We start from the raw sequence: 12,695 nt of genomic DNA, 5'->3' as shown, positions 1-12,695 counted from the left end.
TCTGCAAACTTACTGGCAGATATATTTATGTTTTCTATGTATACAGCAGCTTACATCCATTTACCAACAGAAAGAAACGAACTCCATGCCTTGTGAAACAGTACTGTTTTAGAACAGAATTCATACCGACTCAAATGCTCTATCTCAGATCAAGATAGGAAGGCAATGAACAGCTAGAATCAGCACTTGCTGAGCTGAAGCCTCGTGCGTACGCATGCAAAAAGTTACTTCTGCCATAAGTTTGGTCATGTCTGTTCTGGGGTACCCCAAACTCCTTTCACTCCATGGATCTGAATGGGAGAAGAAGGCACAAAAACTGCTTCCACCCCCACAGACTTGAAGGGGGGCAGCAACAGATCACAGAATCACAGAATCATAGAATCAGTCAGGGTTGGAAGGGACCACAAGGATCATCTAGAGGGCTCCAACCCCCTAGGGCTCCAACCCCTTTGCCATGGCCAGGGACGTCCTACCCTAGATCAGGCTGGATAGATCATAGCAGAGCTGCTCCAGCCCTCTGATCATTCTCATGGCCCTTCTCTGGACACGCTCCAGCACATCCACATCCTTCGTGCCATGGGGGCTCCCCATCGTGCAGTGGGGATGCAGTACCCCAGATGGGGTCTCACCAGAGCAGAGTAGAGGCATTTCTACTGATTTCTGATTTAAAGAGATAGATGCCTTTCTGCACGTGGGCTGACCCATGTGGAATCCCACACTGGAGTCGGGCTGGTGGTTGGCTGGGTTTTCATGCCCAGTATAAATGGTAAATGGACACTTTGTCTAGACTAAGGATAAATAGAGCAAGGGTTCCTGCCTTGAGCGTTCCTGTCTTGAAAGAACTTCTGCCTTAACAGAGTGCCCATCAGGATAGGTTCCTGCCATGACTGGACCGTCCCCACTTTTGGATGGCTCCTATCTTTTGTTTTATCCCATCCCTGCTTTTGGACAGCTCTCCTCGTTTTTGCACCCCCTTGTGCAACCCTGCAGGCTTGGCAAGCCCTGGGGTCCTTCGAGAGAGAGACAGCAGCATCTGGACCGCCCCCCCTCAGACCCTACCAGTAGCCAACTTCCTGGCTCCCTCCCGGACTGGGGGACCCTAGCAGCTGTGAGGGCAGCATCATTCCATGACAATGTTGTATAAGCCTTTGTATAAAACCAAGTTCTCCATGTAGAAGCTAAAATGAGTGAAAATTAACATCAGTTCAGCTCGGATCAAATGTGAGGAAAAGTCAGCTGTCTTGGGTTTGTGGAAATGGAAAGCTGCAAAGCAATACCAACAGTCAGTTCAGCTCTACATTCAAAGCTGGACCTTGGGGATTTCTGCCCATGATGCAGAATATGGTGTCTCAAATCCCTCTCAAAATGTCAATTTCACATCCGTGTTTTAACATGAGTTCTCAACAGTGAAGCCTAAGAAAGTCCAGAGAAATTCTTGCAGTTGAGCTGACACAGCTATGGGGAGTGGGAGGCAACAGAAGTGGGAAGCGGGGAACTGTGTGGTTTTCTGAAGGATGGAGACAGTAGGGTAAGAAAGAGATGGCACTGACAAATGAGGCATAGCACAAGACTGTAGCTCTAGATGTCCTGGAGTCCTGTATAGCCCTAAATTCCTCTCCCTCTGTGGTTTGAATGGGAGAGGAAAAGATCTGTTCCCCCCCTGCCCTGCAGGCATGCAGGGGGTGAGCAAAGGGCCCCTCCGGCACGAGGGCTGCCCGTGCAGTGCCCGCGTAGGAATCGGGCTGGGATTGGCTGTGGTCTTCGCGCCCAGGCCGTGGTAACTCTGCTCTGTGTCTAGGAAGGGTATAAATATTGGGGGTTTCCACCCTGGAGTTTGTTCCTGCCTTAGAGATCCTGCCTGCCTGAGTGTTCCTGCCTGCCTGAGAGTTCCTGCCTGCCTGAGCGTTCTGCCTGCCTGAGCGTTCCTGCCTGCCTGAGCATTCTGCCTGCCTGAGCGTTCTGCCTGCCTGAGCGTTCTGCCTGAGCATTCCTGCCTGCCTGAGCGTTCTGCCTGCCTGAGCGTTCCTGCCTGCCTGAGCGTTCTGCCTGCCTGAGCATTCTGCCTGAGCGTTCTGCCTGCCTGAGCATTCTGCCTGAGCATTCCTGCCTGCCTGAGCGTTCTGCCTGCCTGAGCGTTCTGCCTGCCTGAGCGTTCCTGCCTGCCTGAGCGTTCTGCCTGCCTGAGCATTCTGCCTGAGCATTCCTGCCTGCCTGAGCGTTCTGCCTGCCTGAGCATTCTGCCTGAGCATTCCTGCCTGCCTGAGTGTTCTGCCTGCCTGAGCATTCCTGCCTGCCTGAGCATTCCTGCCTGCCTGGGCATTCCTGCCTGCCTGAGCGTTCTGCCTGCCTGAGCATTCCTGCCTGCCTGAGCGTTCTGCCTGCCTGAGCATTCTGCCTGAGCATTCCTGCCTGCCTGAGTGTTCTGCCTGCCTGAGCATTCCTGCCTGCCTGAGCATTCCTGCCTGCCTGGGCATTCCTGCCTGCCTGAGCGTTCTGCCTGCCTGAGCATTCCTGCCTGCCTGAGCGTTCTGCCTGCCTGAGCTTTCCTGCTTGCCTGAGCTTTCCTGCCTGCCTGAGCATTCCTGCCTGCCTGAGCGTTCCTGCCTGCCTGAGCATTCCTGCCTGCCTGAGCTTTCCTGCCTGCCTGAGCGTTCTGCCTGCCTGAGCATTCCTGCCTGCCTGGGCATTCCTGCCTGCCTGAGCGTTCCTGCCTGCCTGAGCTTTCCTGCCTGCCTGAGCGTTCTGCCTGCCTGAGCGTTCCTGCTTGCCTGAGCATTTCTGCCTGCCTGAGCATTCCTGCCTGCCTGAGCGTTCCTGCCTGCCTGAGCGTTCCTGCCTGCCTGAGCGTTCTGCCTGCCTGAGCGTTCTGCCTGCCTGAGCATTCTGCCTGCCTGAGCGTTCTGCCTGCCTGAGCGTTCCTGCCTGCCTGAGCATTCTGCCTGCCTGAGCGTTCCTGCCTGCCTGAGCGTTCTGCCTGCCTGAGCATTCTGCCTGCCTGAGCATTCTGCCTGCCTGAGCGTTCTGCCTGCCTGAGCATTCTGCCTGCCTGAGCGTTCCTGCCTGCCTGAGCGTTCCTGCCTGCCTGAGCATTCCTGCCTGCCTGAGCGTTCCTGCCTGCCTGAGCGTTCCTGCCTGCCTGAGCATTCCTGCCTGCCTGAGTGTTCTGCCTGCCTGAGTGTTCCTGCCTGCCTGAGCATTCCTGCCTGCCTGAGTGTTCTGCCTGCCTGAGTGTTCCTGCCTGCCTGAGCGTTCTGCCTGCCTGAGCGTTCCTGCCTGAGCGTTCTGCCTGCCTGAGCGTTAGTGCCTACCTGAGACTTTTCCCCTCCCTCGCCTGGCCTGGATAGATTCTGCAGCAGGAGCCCCTGGCGCTCTGCTCCAGAGGAGGGCTTCACCCACTAACACCCTTTGTGCACCTGAACACCTCTTAACGACTCTTAAGGACAGCATCAGAAGAGAGCCAGCAGAGCGGCAGCCTGACTGGGAATGATTTCAGCTCAGCTTTATTATTAAGTAGGAAATGCTACTCATGAACAGCTCAAGCCTCTTCCAACTTCTGACTTCCAAAACAGTCAGACTATCTGTGGCATCCTGTAGATTCCCTCAAACGAACTGAATCTGCTAACTAAAACTAAATTAATTTCTGTATCTAGTTTGGGGGCAGGTTTGGGGGAAAATAAAATAACTCTATTTTTGTACAACCCCCTGACTCGGCCACATTAATTCCTGCCTCCACAAGACCAGATTACATATTTTACAGAGCAGCAACATGGAGCACGGCAGGAGACAGACTCCGCATTTGTAGACTCGTTCTCATAATTTCTGGTATAATAGGAAATCTTTAGCAATGATAGCTCCATTGCTCTTCTGAACCTGTTGGGTTTGTGCCTTAGGCACTATGAAATGCAAGCATCTATTGGTTCAGCTACTGGGAATACATTTCTGTGTTGCCTTTAAGAACATTAAAGGGTTTTGTGAGATTTGGCTTTTATCTGCACATGTTTTATGAGACTTTTGACTTCTTCACCTTGAGTGCTGTGTCCAGTTCTGAGCTCCTCACTGCAAGAGAGATGTTGAGATGCTGGAAGGTGTCCAGAGAAGGGCAGTAAAGCTGGTGAGAGGCCTGGAACACAAACTTTACGAGGAGAGGCTGAGGGAGCTGGGGGTGTGCAGCCTGCAGAAGAGGAGGCTCAGGGTAGAGCTCATTGCTGTCTACAACTACCTGAAGGGAGGCTGTAGCAAGGTGGGGTTGGGCTCTTCTGCCAGGCAACCAGCAACAGAACAAGGGGACACAGTCTCAAGTTGTGCTGGGGAAGATCTAGGCTGGATGTTAGAAGGGAGTTGTTGTCAGAGAGAGTGATTGGCATTGGAATGGGCTGCCCAGGGAGGTGGTGGAGTCACTGTGCCTGGAGGTGTTGAAGCCAAGCCTGGATGGGACACTTAGTGCCATGTTCTGGTTGATTGGCCAGGGCTGGGTGCTAGGTTGGACTGGATGAGCCTGGAGGTCTCTTCCAATCTGGCTGATTCTGTGATTCTATGACTCACAGATCTCAGCATGCATTGCTTGCTGCAAAACTCCATCTAATGCTCTGCATGACTGGTGAATGCAATGTCTGGTATCTAATGCCCTACACAACTAAAACAGACATAGAAAGCTAATTAATCATTTGTGTAGTCTCAGGAATTGCCCTTGTGGTCTACAGGCCACTTGGCACTGGCTTGGAAACCCTCAGTGGATGGCAGATGACTATTTAGGAGTTCAGTCTGCAGGGCTCAGGTTGGTATGAGAACAAAGTAAAGCTGCACTGCTTAGAATAAAGTCTCTGGAGTGAGCACTGAGGTGCATATTCTGAAAGCTACTACTTCAAGTGTGTGTGGTTTGGTGTCTGCTCCTTCATGTAATGTCTCACTTGGATTTTCTCACTCCAACCAGGGAAATTAGGTATATTTCATCTACTTTTACTAGGCACTTCCCTGACTATTTGGCTTGTGAATCCTGCAGGCTAAATTAATTAAACCTCGACATCACCTTGAAAAGATAAACAAATAAAAACTGTTGATAATATACTCTGTAAAAGTTTCCTGCATCAACACAGTTTCACCCACAGTTAATTTTCAATTATGTGTATTTCACAGGCTCACAGGGCATTAGGGATTGGAAGGGACCCAAGGAGATCATCCAGTCCAACCCCCCTGCCAGAGCAGCAGCATACAATCTGGCTCAGGTTACACAGGAACACATCCAGACAGGCCTTGAAAGGCTGCACAGAAGGAGACTCCACAACCTCTCTGGGCAGCCTGTGCCAGTGCTCTGGGACCCTTACAGTAAAGAAGTTCCCCCTTGTGTTGAGGCAGAACCTCCTGTGCTGCAACTTACACCCATTGCTCCTTGTCCTATCCCAGGCAGCAGTGAGCAGAGCCTGTCCCCCTGCTCCTGGCAGCCCTCAGATACTTATAAACATTTATCCAATCCCCTCTCAGTCTTCTCTTTTCCAGACTAAAAAATCCCAGGTCCCTCAGCCTCTCCTCTTCAGGCAGAGCTCTCCAGCCCCTTAATTATCCTTGTAGCCCTCTGCTGGACCCTCTCCAGCAGATCCCTGTCCCCCTTAAACTGGGGAGCCCAACACTGAACACAGTGTTCAAGATGGGGTCTCAGCAGGGCAGAGAGGGAGGAGAACCTCCCTTGATCTGTTGGACACACTCTTCCTAATACACCTCAGGATTTCCATCAGCATATCCACTAATACTGTCATTGTGGTAATAATATCAAGTCACACTTTACATCAACAGATCTTGTAAGTTTTCCTCTTTACACAGCACTAAAGTCCTACACAATTTAAATGAGTCTCTGACCTCTTAGAGCAGTAATAACAGGAGTGCTTTGCACGCACCCAGCACCTTTCATCGAGGAACACTTCTGACACATGAATTTTCACTGCATCCCTGTGACACACAGGTAGGTGTCTAGGCACACATCAAAGGCAGAGGAACTGTGCCACAGAAAGGTTACACAACTTGGCCCAAATCTCTGGGGAACAGCTGGGAATGCAAACTCTGCCACTGCTTGTTTTGAACATCCAGGCAATAACTCTTACGCAAAAAAGCAGCTTCATAAAGCATTAATCAAAATGTTTAACCCCCTACTAAGTTTGCAAATGGCAAGGGCAAGAGATAAACTCACTAATTCTTTTTGATACATTATTCATGACTTGTTCTCCTTTTCTGGCAACTGTTTGTATTTTTTTGCTTAGGGGAAAAAAACCAGCAATAAGAAATGCACTGAAATCCAAGGAAAAAACAGAGTGTTTCCCAAGTAATTTCTGCAAAATAATTTGGAATCAAAAACATTTAGCATTTATTTTATAGCTCACCTGTTTGATAGCAACCATCACACCATGCAATTTATCTGCAGGACCAGAGCACCCGAGTGACCTCAGGAGAAAGCAGTATCAGTATCCTTGGCTTTAGTTTCCAAGGACTCACAAGCCACTGAACAGAGTTGTGTCTGCATACCTAACAGCTTTGTTAGCAAATAAAACTGCCCAACCAAGCTATTTCAAGCAACTGAAATTAATGATTCAGGGCCTGTCTATATGATAACATGAGGGACCCTGCAGAGGGACTTTGACAGGCTGGATGGGTGGGCAGAGGCCAATGGGACCAGACTAAACAAGGCCAAGTGCAGGATTCTGCACTTTGGCCACAACAACCCCAAGCAGCACTACAGGCTGGGGACAGAGTGGCTGAGAGCAGCCAGGTAGAGAGGGACCTGGGGGTACTGATAGAGAGTAGCTGAAGATGAGGCAGCAGTGTGCCCAGGTGGCTGAGAGAGCCAATGGCATCCTGGCCTGCATCAGGAAGAGTGTGGGCAGCAGGACAAGGGAGGTTATTCTTCTCCTGTACTCAGCACTGGTCAGGCCACACCTTGAGTGCTGTGTCCAGTTCTGGGCTCCTCAATTCAAGAGAAATGCTGAGGTGCTGGAAGGTGTCCTGAGAAAGGGAGTAAGGCTGGGGAAGGGCCTGGAGCACAGCCCTGTGAGGAGAGGCTGAGGGAGCTGGGGGTGTGCAGCCTGCAGCAGAGGAGGATCAGGGCAGAGCTCATTGCTGTCTACAAGTACCTGAAGGGAGGCTGTAGCCAGGTGGGGTTGGTCTTTTCTGCCAAGCAACAAGCCACAGAACAAAGGGACACAGTCTCAAGTTGTGCCAGGGGAGGTCTAGGCTGGATGTTAGGAGGAAGTTGTTGGTAGAGAGAGTGATTGGCATTGGAATGGGCTGCCCAGGGGAGTGGTGGAGTTGCTGTCCCTGGAGGTGTTGAAGCAAAGCCTGGCTGAGGCACTTAGTGCCATGGTCTGGTTGACTGGCTAGGGCTGGGTGCTAGGTTGGACTGGATGAGCTTGGAGGTCTCTTCCAACCTGGTTGATTCTATGAAACAAAAAGTTGGACTGTTTCCAATGATAATTAAGGGACCACTGCAGACAGGTCCTGAGTTTAAGCAAAATGTTGCTCTCCATCTGGTCTTTGCCACCACATGAGCATCAGAGAGGTATCAGCCACATCAGCAAGATGTATTTAAGGGCTGACTCTGTGTTCTGAGAAAGTTAATGATGCAACACACACCACAGTTTTCCTCCTTTATAATGATGCTAATATGCAAATACTCCCATATATTACAAATCAGAGCACTGTGATATATGCAGGCAGCTCTGACACTCTGTTAAAAGGAAAACTGATCTGAGTGGTGATGGATTTTTGTATACATGGAGTAACAGTGGTATTACTTGCTGGGTGAGCTGTTTGAGGTTGTGTTGTGCTTTATCACATGGTAATAGTTTATTTATTTATTTCCAAGCAAGTCCATCCAACATTTTTCACTGGAGCTGGGATTTTTAATGCAAATTCTGCTCTCCAAAAGCTGAATTGTAAATAAAATACTAATTACTGTGAATCTTGGAATAAAGATATTGAGAGCCAAATGCTCTCACCACAAGACTGAAAGGGAGCATCTGTCTTCTCTGTGAACTCAACCTAGAGTTGTTAACACTACTCCAAGTGTATTTTACTTATTCTTAAACATCTTTTTTATCTACATGTGCTAGTTTGAAGCTAGCTGGAATGTTTTGGTGAGAAGAATTAGACTATAGGCTGTGAAAAGTAAACAATGATGATGTCTGCTGCACTCATAGGCTTGCTGAGATGGATAAGAACAAGAATATAAATACAGATAACAGTCACTCTCTGGGCTTTGTGGGCTGCACCTCTCTCTAACCTAACCTACTGTCTGTGTGACTAATCCATCTGCTTCCTACCCACCCTGGCCGACCCTCAAAACTACCTTAAACATAAGGCAAGATCTAGGGTAAGGCAGAGGAGTGGAAGAAGGTGGAAGGGTGGTTGAGAGCCCCTCCTGGGGACTCTGATTTCGGGGAGGGCTGCTGTGTTTCTGTATTACCTTTAACTTGTATATCGTAACTTGTGAATATAAAGCTTCATTCAATTTCCAGAGCCACTGAGTCTAGTCTGGGTGATCTTGCTTAGTGTGGGAGGGCAGGGAACACCCAAACCATCACACTACAGTATACATTCACAAAAGGAGCTCTGACAGTCTTTTCAGAGGTATCTGTTGCCACACCTGTTCTTTTGTTGCCTCCATTCAGCCCTACTATTAAAATGATTACAATTTTGGAGAGCAGGAAGGTGACTGGCTCAGTAAATCACTGTATTTTCAACAACACAAGACCAAGAACTATGTCCTGCAAGTGTAAAATGTAACTCCCTGTATCATATACAGGTAAATAATATCCCTGTCTTTTTGTCTGTAACACTCTGTCTTCAGACCTAGAGAAACTTTGTTCATGCCTCCTGATTTCCATGTATGTAAGTCTCCCACAGAGGCTCTACAAAAAAGCATCTTTACAGCTCTCACATTTGAGATGGTGTTTTCTGTAGGTCTTCCTGCTCATTAGATTTCTCCTTTTCCAATGAAGCACCTCCCCAGGCTGCCGTCTAAGACAAGGGATGACCCCAACTCTCCTGGAAGGCAAACCCTATGGCTTGGCCAGCAAATAAGACATGTTTTCTGAGATATTATTACTAATGCCATCAAAATTGGTTAGGTTAAGTTCTTTGAAGCATCATCCATATGTGAACATTCCTTCTGTGTCACTGGTTCTCAACCAGACTGAAGGCCCCTTGCTTACAAAATGTAATGTCTTCCTTGCTGATCTTTTAAATCCTTGTCAAGAGCACGCTGAGGCCAAGGGGACAGCTTTTATGGGCTCACATGGATTTTGAATCAAGCTGACCTTACATGAAGCAAACTGTACATGCACCTGTCATACTCAGTTTGCTGAGCGACCTTCCAATTTAACATCTGCTATATGTTAAATAAGTGGCACGGATACTAGCATTTAAAACACTTTTCCCCTTGTCACTTCTGTCCTTCATTTTCCCCTTTTCCTCCCCTTGAGTATGATTTCTAGAAGTTTGACTTAATAGGAAAGTAAGTAGTTGTTAGCCAAAGACAGAACTGCACTTCCAATGGCATCCTGGCCTGCATCAGGAGCAGTGTGGCCAGTAGGACAAGGGAGGTTATTCTGCCCCTGTGCTCAGCACTGGTCAGGCCACACCTTGAGTACTGTGTCCAGTTCTGGGCCCCTCAATTCAAGAAAGATGTTGAGGCGCTGGAACATGTCCAGAGAAGGGCAACAAAGCTGGGAGGGGCCTGGAGCACAAATCCTATGAGGAGAGGCTGAGGGAGCTGGGCCTGTTTAGCCTGGAGAAGAGGAGGCTCAGGGGTGATCTTATTACTGTCTACAACTACCTGAAGGGGCATTGTAGCCAGGTGGGGGGTGGCCTCTTCTCCCAGGCAACCAGCAACAGAACAAGGGGACACAGTCTCAAGTTGTGCCAGGGGAGGTCTAGGCTGGATATTAGGAAGAAGTTCTTCACAGAGAGAGTGATTGGCATTGGAATGGGCTGCCCAGGGAGGTGGTGGAGGCACCGTCCCTGGGGGTCTTCAAGAAAAGCCTGGCTGAGGCACTTAGTGCCATGGTCTGGTTGACTGGCCAGGACTGGGTACTAGGTTGGACTGGATGATCTTGGAGGTCTCTTCCAACCTGGTTGATTCTATGATTCTATGATTCTATGATTCTTAGTGTCATGACTTATTTAAAGTTAAAGGGCTAGGAAGCCAAGTGCAACAAATGCAGCCATGACAAACTTAGGATTAACGCTGGCTACTTTTTCCCACTCTAGTATTTCTCCTTTCACTTTCTTTACAAACAGATGAAGGCACCCACTAAGTTTCTGACATCTTTGCTTAAGGAGCGTGGAACATGTTTAAGAGAACAAGACCTTTTCAGCAAAGCTGACTTCGGACAAGATAAAAGCTACTTGAGATGCAGCATTTACTGTGGCTGCCCAGCTCTTGAATAAGTTATTAGTGTACATCACCCTACTAAAATGTAATGATAGGCTCTACATAGTGCAGCCTGACACACGACTAGGGCCTTACCCATCCTAAGTACTGAAACCAGAGGACAGAGACTTCTTCACATCACAGTCCTGTGGCAAAGCAACAACTTGCGTGGAAAGCTTGGTGAAAGGAGGAGTGGCTACATCAAGCACAGACCATGTTTCCAGGGAAAACGCAGCAAATGGAGATCAAGAGGATGAAGCAGGACAACTGCGTGTAACCGAGACTGACAGCCTATCAGGGTACTTTCTTGGCGTCTAAGACAGGGGACAGCCTTAGGTCACGAATGTCGGTAGAGAATTTCAGCAGGGCTGATATGCAAAGATGTTCACGGCTGAAGTCTGGTGGCAACAGCTTCTCTCACTGTCACCCAGTCACTCTAGGCTTCTGTCCTATGCCCATCACCGCGGACTCCCGGCTCACAAAACACCGGCGGAGAAACGGGCGCAGCCAGAGACTCGTCCACCGACGGCCCCACCGGGAAGCTGCCTTCTTCCCGGGGTGCCGCGGCGGAGGCTGCTGGCAGCGGGGCGGCGAGGGCCGAGACAATGCAGCACGGGCAGCGGCGCTGGGCGAGAGGGGGCTGGGAGGCGGCGGCTGCAGCCCCTACCTCCCGCGGCCCGCTCCATTATGCCGGGTCCCCGGGCTGAGCCAGCCGCTACCGCCAGCGGGCTTGCTGGCGCGGCCGCCGAACCGCGCTGCACTGCGTTAGAGCTGCTGCACCTGAGCAGCCTTGTCAGCGGAGATAAGCCACAACCAACCCCCGACGAACGCATTATGTAATTTCACCTTATATAATCCCGAGCTACAAGGGGGTGAACCAAAGTAAAACAAACAAGCAAACAAATCCCGGCAAAGCAACATCAAACTCGCTGCCGTCCCCCATACATCAGGCCGGGATGCACAGAAGCCCGTGGGCTTGGGCCGCTGCCGGGGCACGCACGGCGCACCGGCCCCCTGCCGCCCCCAAGGGCGCAGGACCAGCCGTGCCCGACTGTCGCGACGAGACCGGCGGGGCCGGGCCAGGCCCAGATCAACTCGGCTCCGCACAGCCCATCCTGCCTCCTTCCTTCCCCGCGAAGCCACCGAGCTCCGTCGGCGCAGCCCTGCGGGGGGCGGGGGTCGCCCCAGGGGAGGTGCTGACTTACCTGCTCGCCGAAGTCGATGGCGATGTTGGTGATGCCGAGAGGGACCAGGAACCGGATCAGGGGCCAGTAGTTAGTGAGCGCTGGAAATTTCACCATAGTCCCAGCTGCGCGGTGACCCCCAGTGCATCTGCCGCGGCAGGAGACGGCGCGGGAGGGCGGCGGGGCGTGGGGGGAAGGATGAAAGGGCAAAGGAGGAGGGTGCGTGCGTGTCCCTGTGCCTGTGTGCGAGCAGGAGGGAAGGGGGGCGAAAGGGTGAGGAACAGCAGATCCCCCTGGAAAATAAAGCAGCCCGGCACAGCGCGGCTCGGCCCTGGCGAGTGCTGTCTGGACGATGGGGCGCGCTCTGCTGCCGCCTTAACAGGAGACCTGAGAGATCAAGTCCATCCCCGCCGCCCTCCTCCCACACAGCAGTGATCCGCCGCTGCCGCCGCTGCCGGAAAGAAAAAGAGGAGGGACACCGCCGGCAGCCACTCGTGCGGGCAGCTCTGCCATCCTCGGGCGCGGGGGCCACGGGAAGGGCTGGGTCGGGGCCTCCTCCCTGCCTGACGCTCGCCGGTGGCGGAGCGACGGCTACGGCGCTGCGCAGAAAACGCCGCCCTCCTCCCCGTCGCCGCTGCGGGGCCGACGCAGGCCGCGGGGCTGCTGTGCGGATGCCGCCGTCGCCGTCGCCGGCTATCCCCGTGCCGGTGGGCGAAGCGCAGTGCGGGGCCGGCGGCGCCGCGGAAGGCCCCAGCCTCTGGGCGCCGCTTCCCCCGCGGGCTGCCGGAGCACGTGGGTTTGACACAGGCTCGGAAGACAGGGCGGCGGCGGCGGCAGGGGAGAGAGCGGCACCGAGCGGCGCCGGAGCGGCCGCGCTGCGCCCCCGGCCCGCGGCGGGGTCCGGGGCGGCGGCCGCGCCGGGCGCCTGTCCGATACCTTCCCGCTGTGGGCGCGGTGGGACTCGCTCCCTCTTCGTGTCGCTCGTTCTCCTGGCAGGCGGGAGCAGGGCATGGCAGTTCTTGCTGCTGGGCTTCGAGCAGTGTGCGGGGCGATTGTGGGGCTGCAGGGGGGACAGGGGACCCGAATGAGGCGTTAAC

General features: G+C 52.2%; 1 protein-coding gene across 2 annotated transcripts in view; it reads right to left on the bottom strand.

The window, feature by feature from the left end:
• ANKH (ANKH inorganic pyrophosphate transport regulator) overlaps positions 1-12,297 on the bottom strand; it is a 152,202-nt gene extending 139,905 nt beyond the window's left edge. Inside the window, exon 1 of one of the 2 annotated variants that reach the window (XM_064160787.1) lies at positions 11,620-12,297. In XM_064160787.1, the coding sequence (XP_064016857.1) occupies positions 11,620-11,715 (96 nt within the window). In that variant the 5' untranslated portion in view covers positions 11,716-12,297. The remainder of the gene's footprint in view (positions 1-11,619) is intronic. The other variant, XM_064160788.1, reaches the window with a different exon arrangement.
• Positions 12,298-12,695: the final 398 nt, after the last annotated feature.

Source organism: Pogoniulus pusillus, chromosome 21 (genome assembly GCF_015220805.1).
Source record: "Pogoniulus pusillus isolate bPogPus1 chromosome 21, bPogPus1.pri, whole genome shotgun sequence".
In the NCBI taxonomy this organism is placed as follows: Eukaryota; Metazoa; Chordata; class Aves; order Piciformes; family Lybiidae; genus Pogoniulus; species Pogoniulus pusillus.
This window is presented reverse-complemented; position numbering and strand designations above follow the sequence as displayed.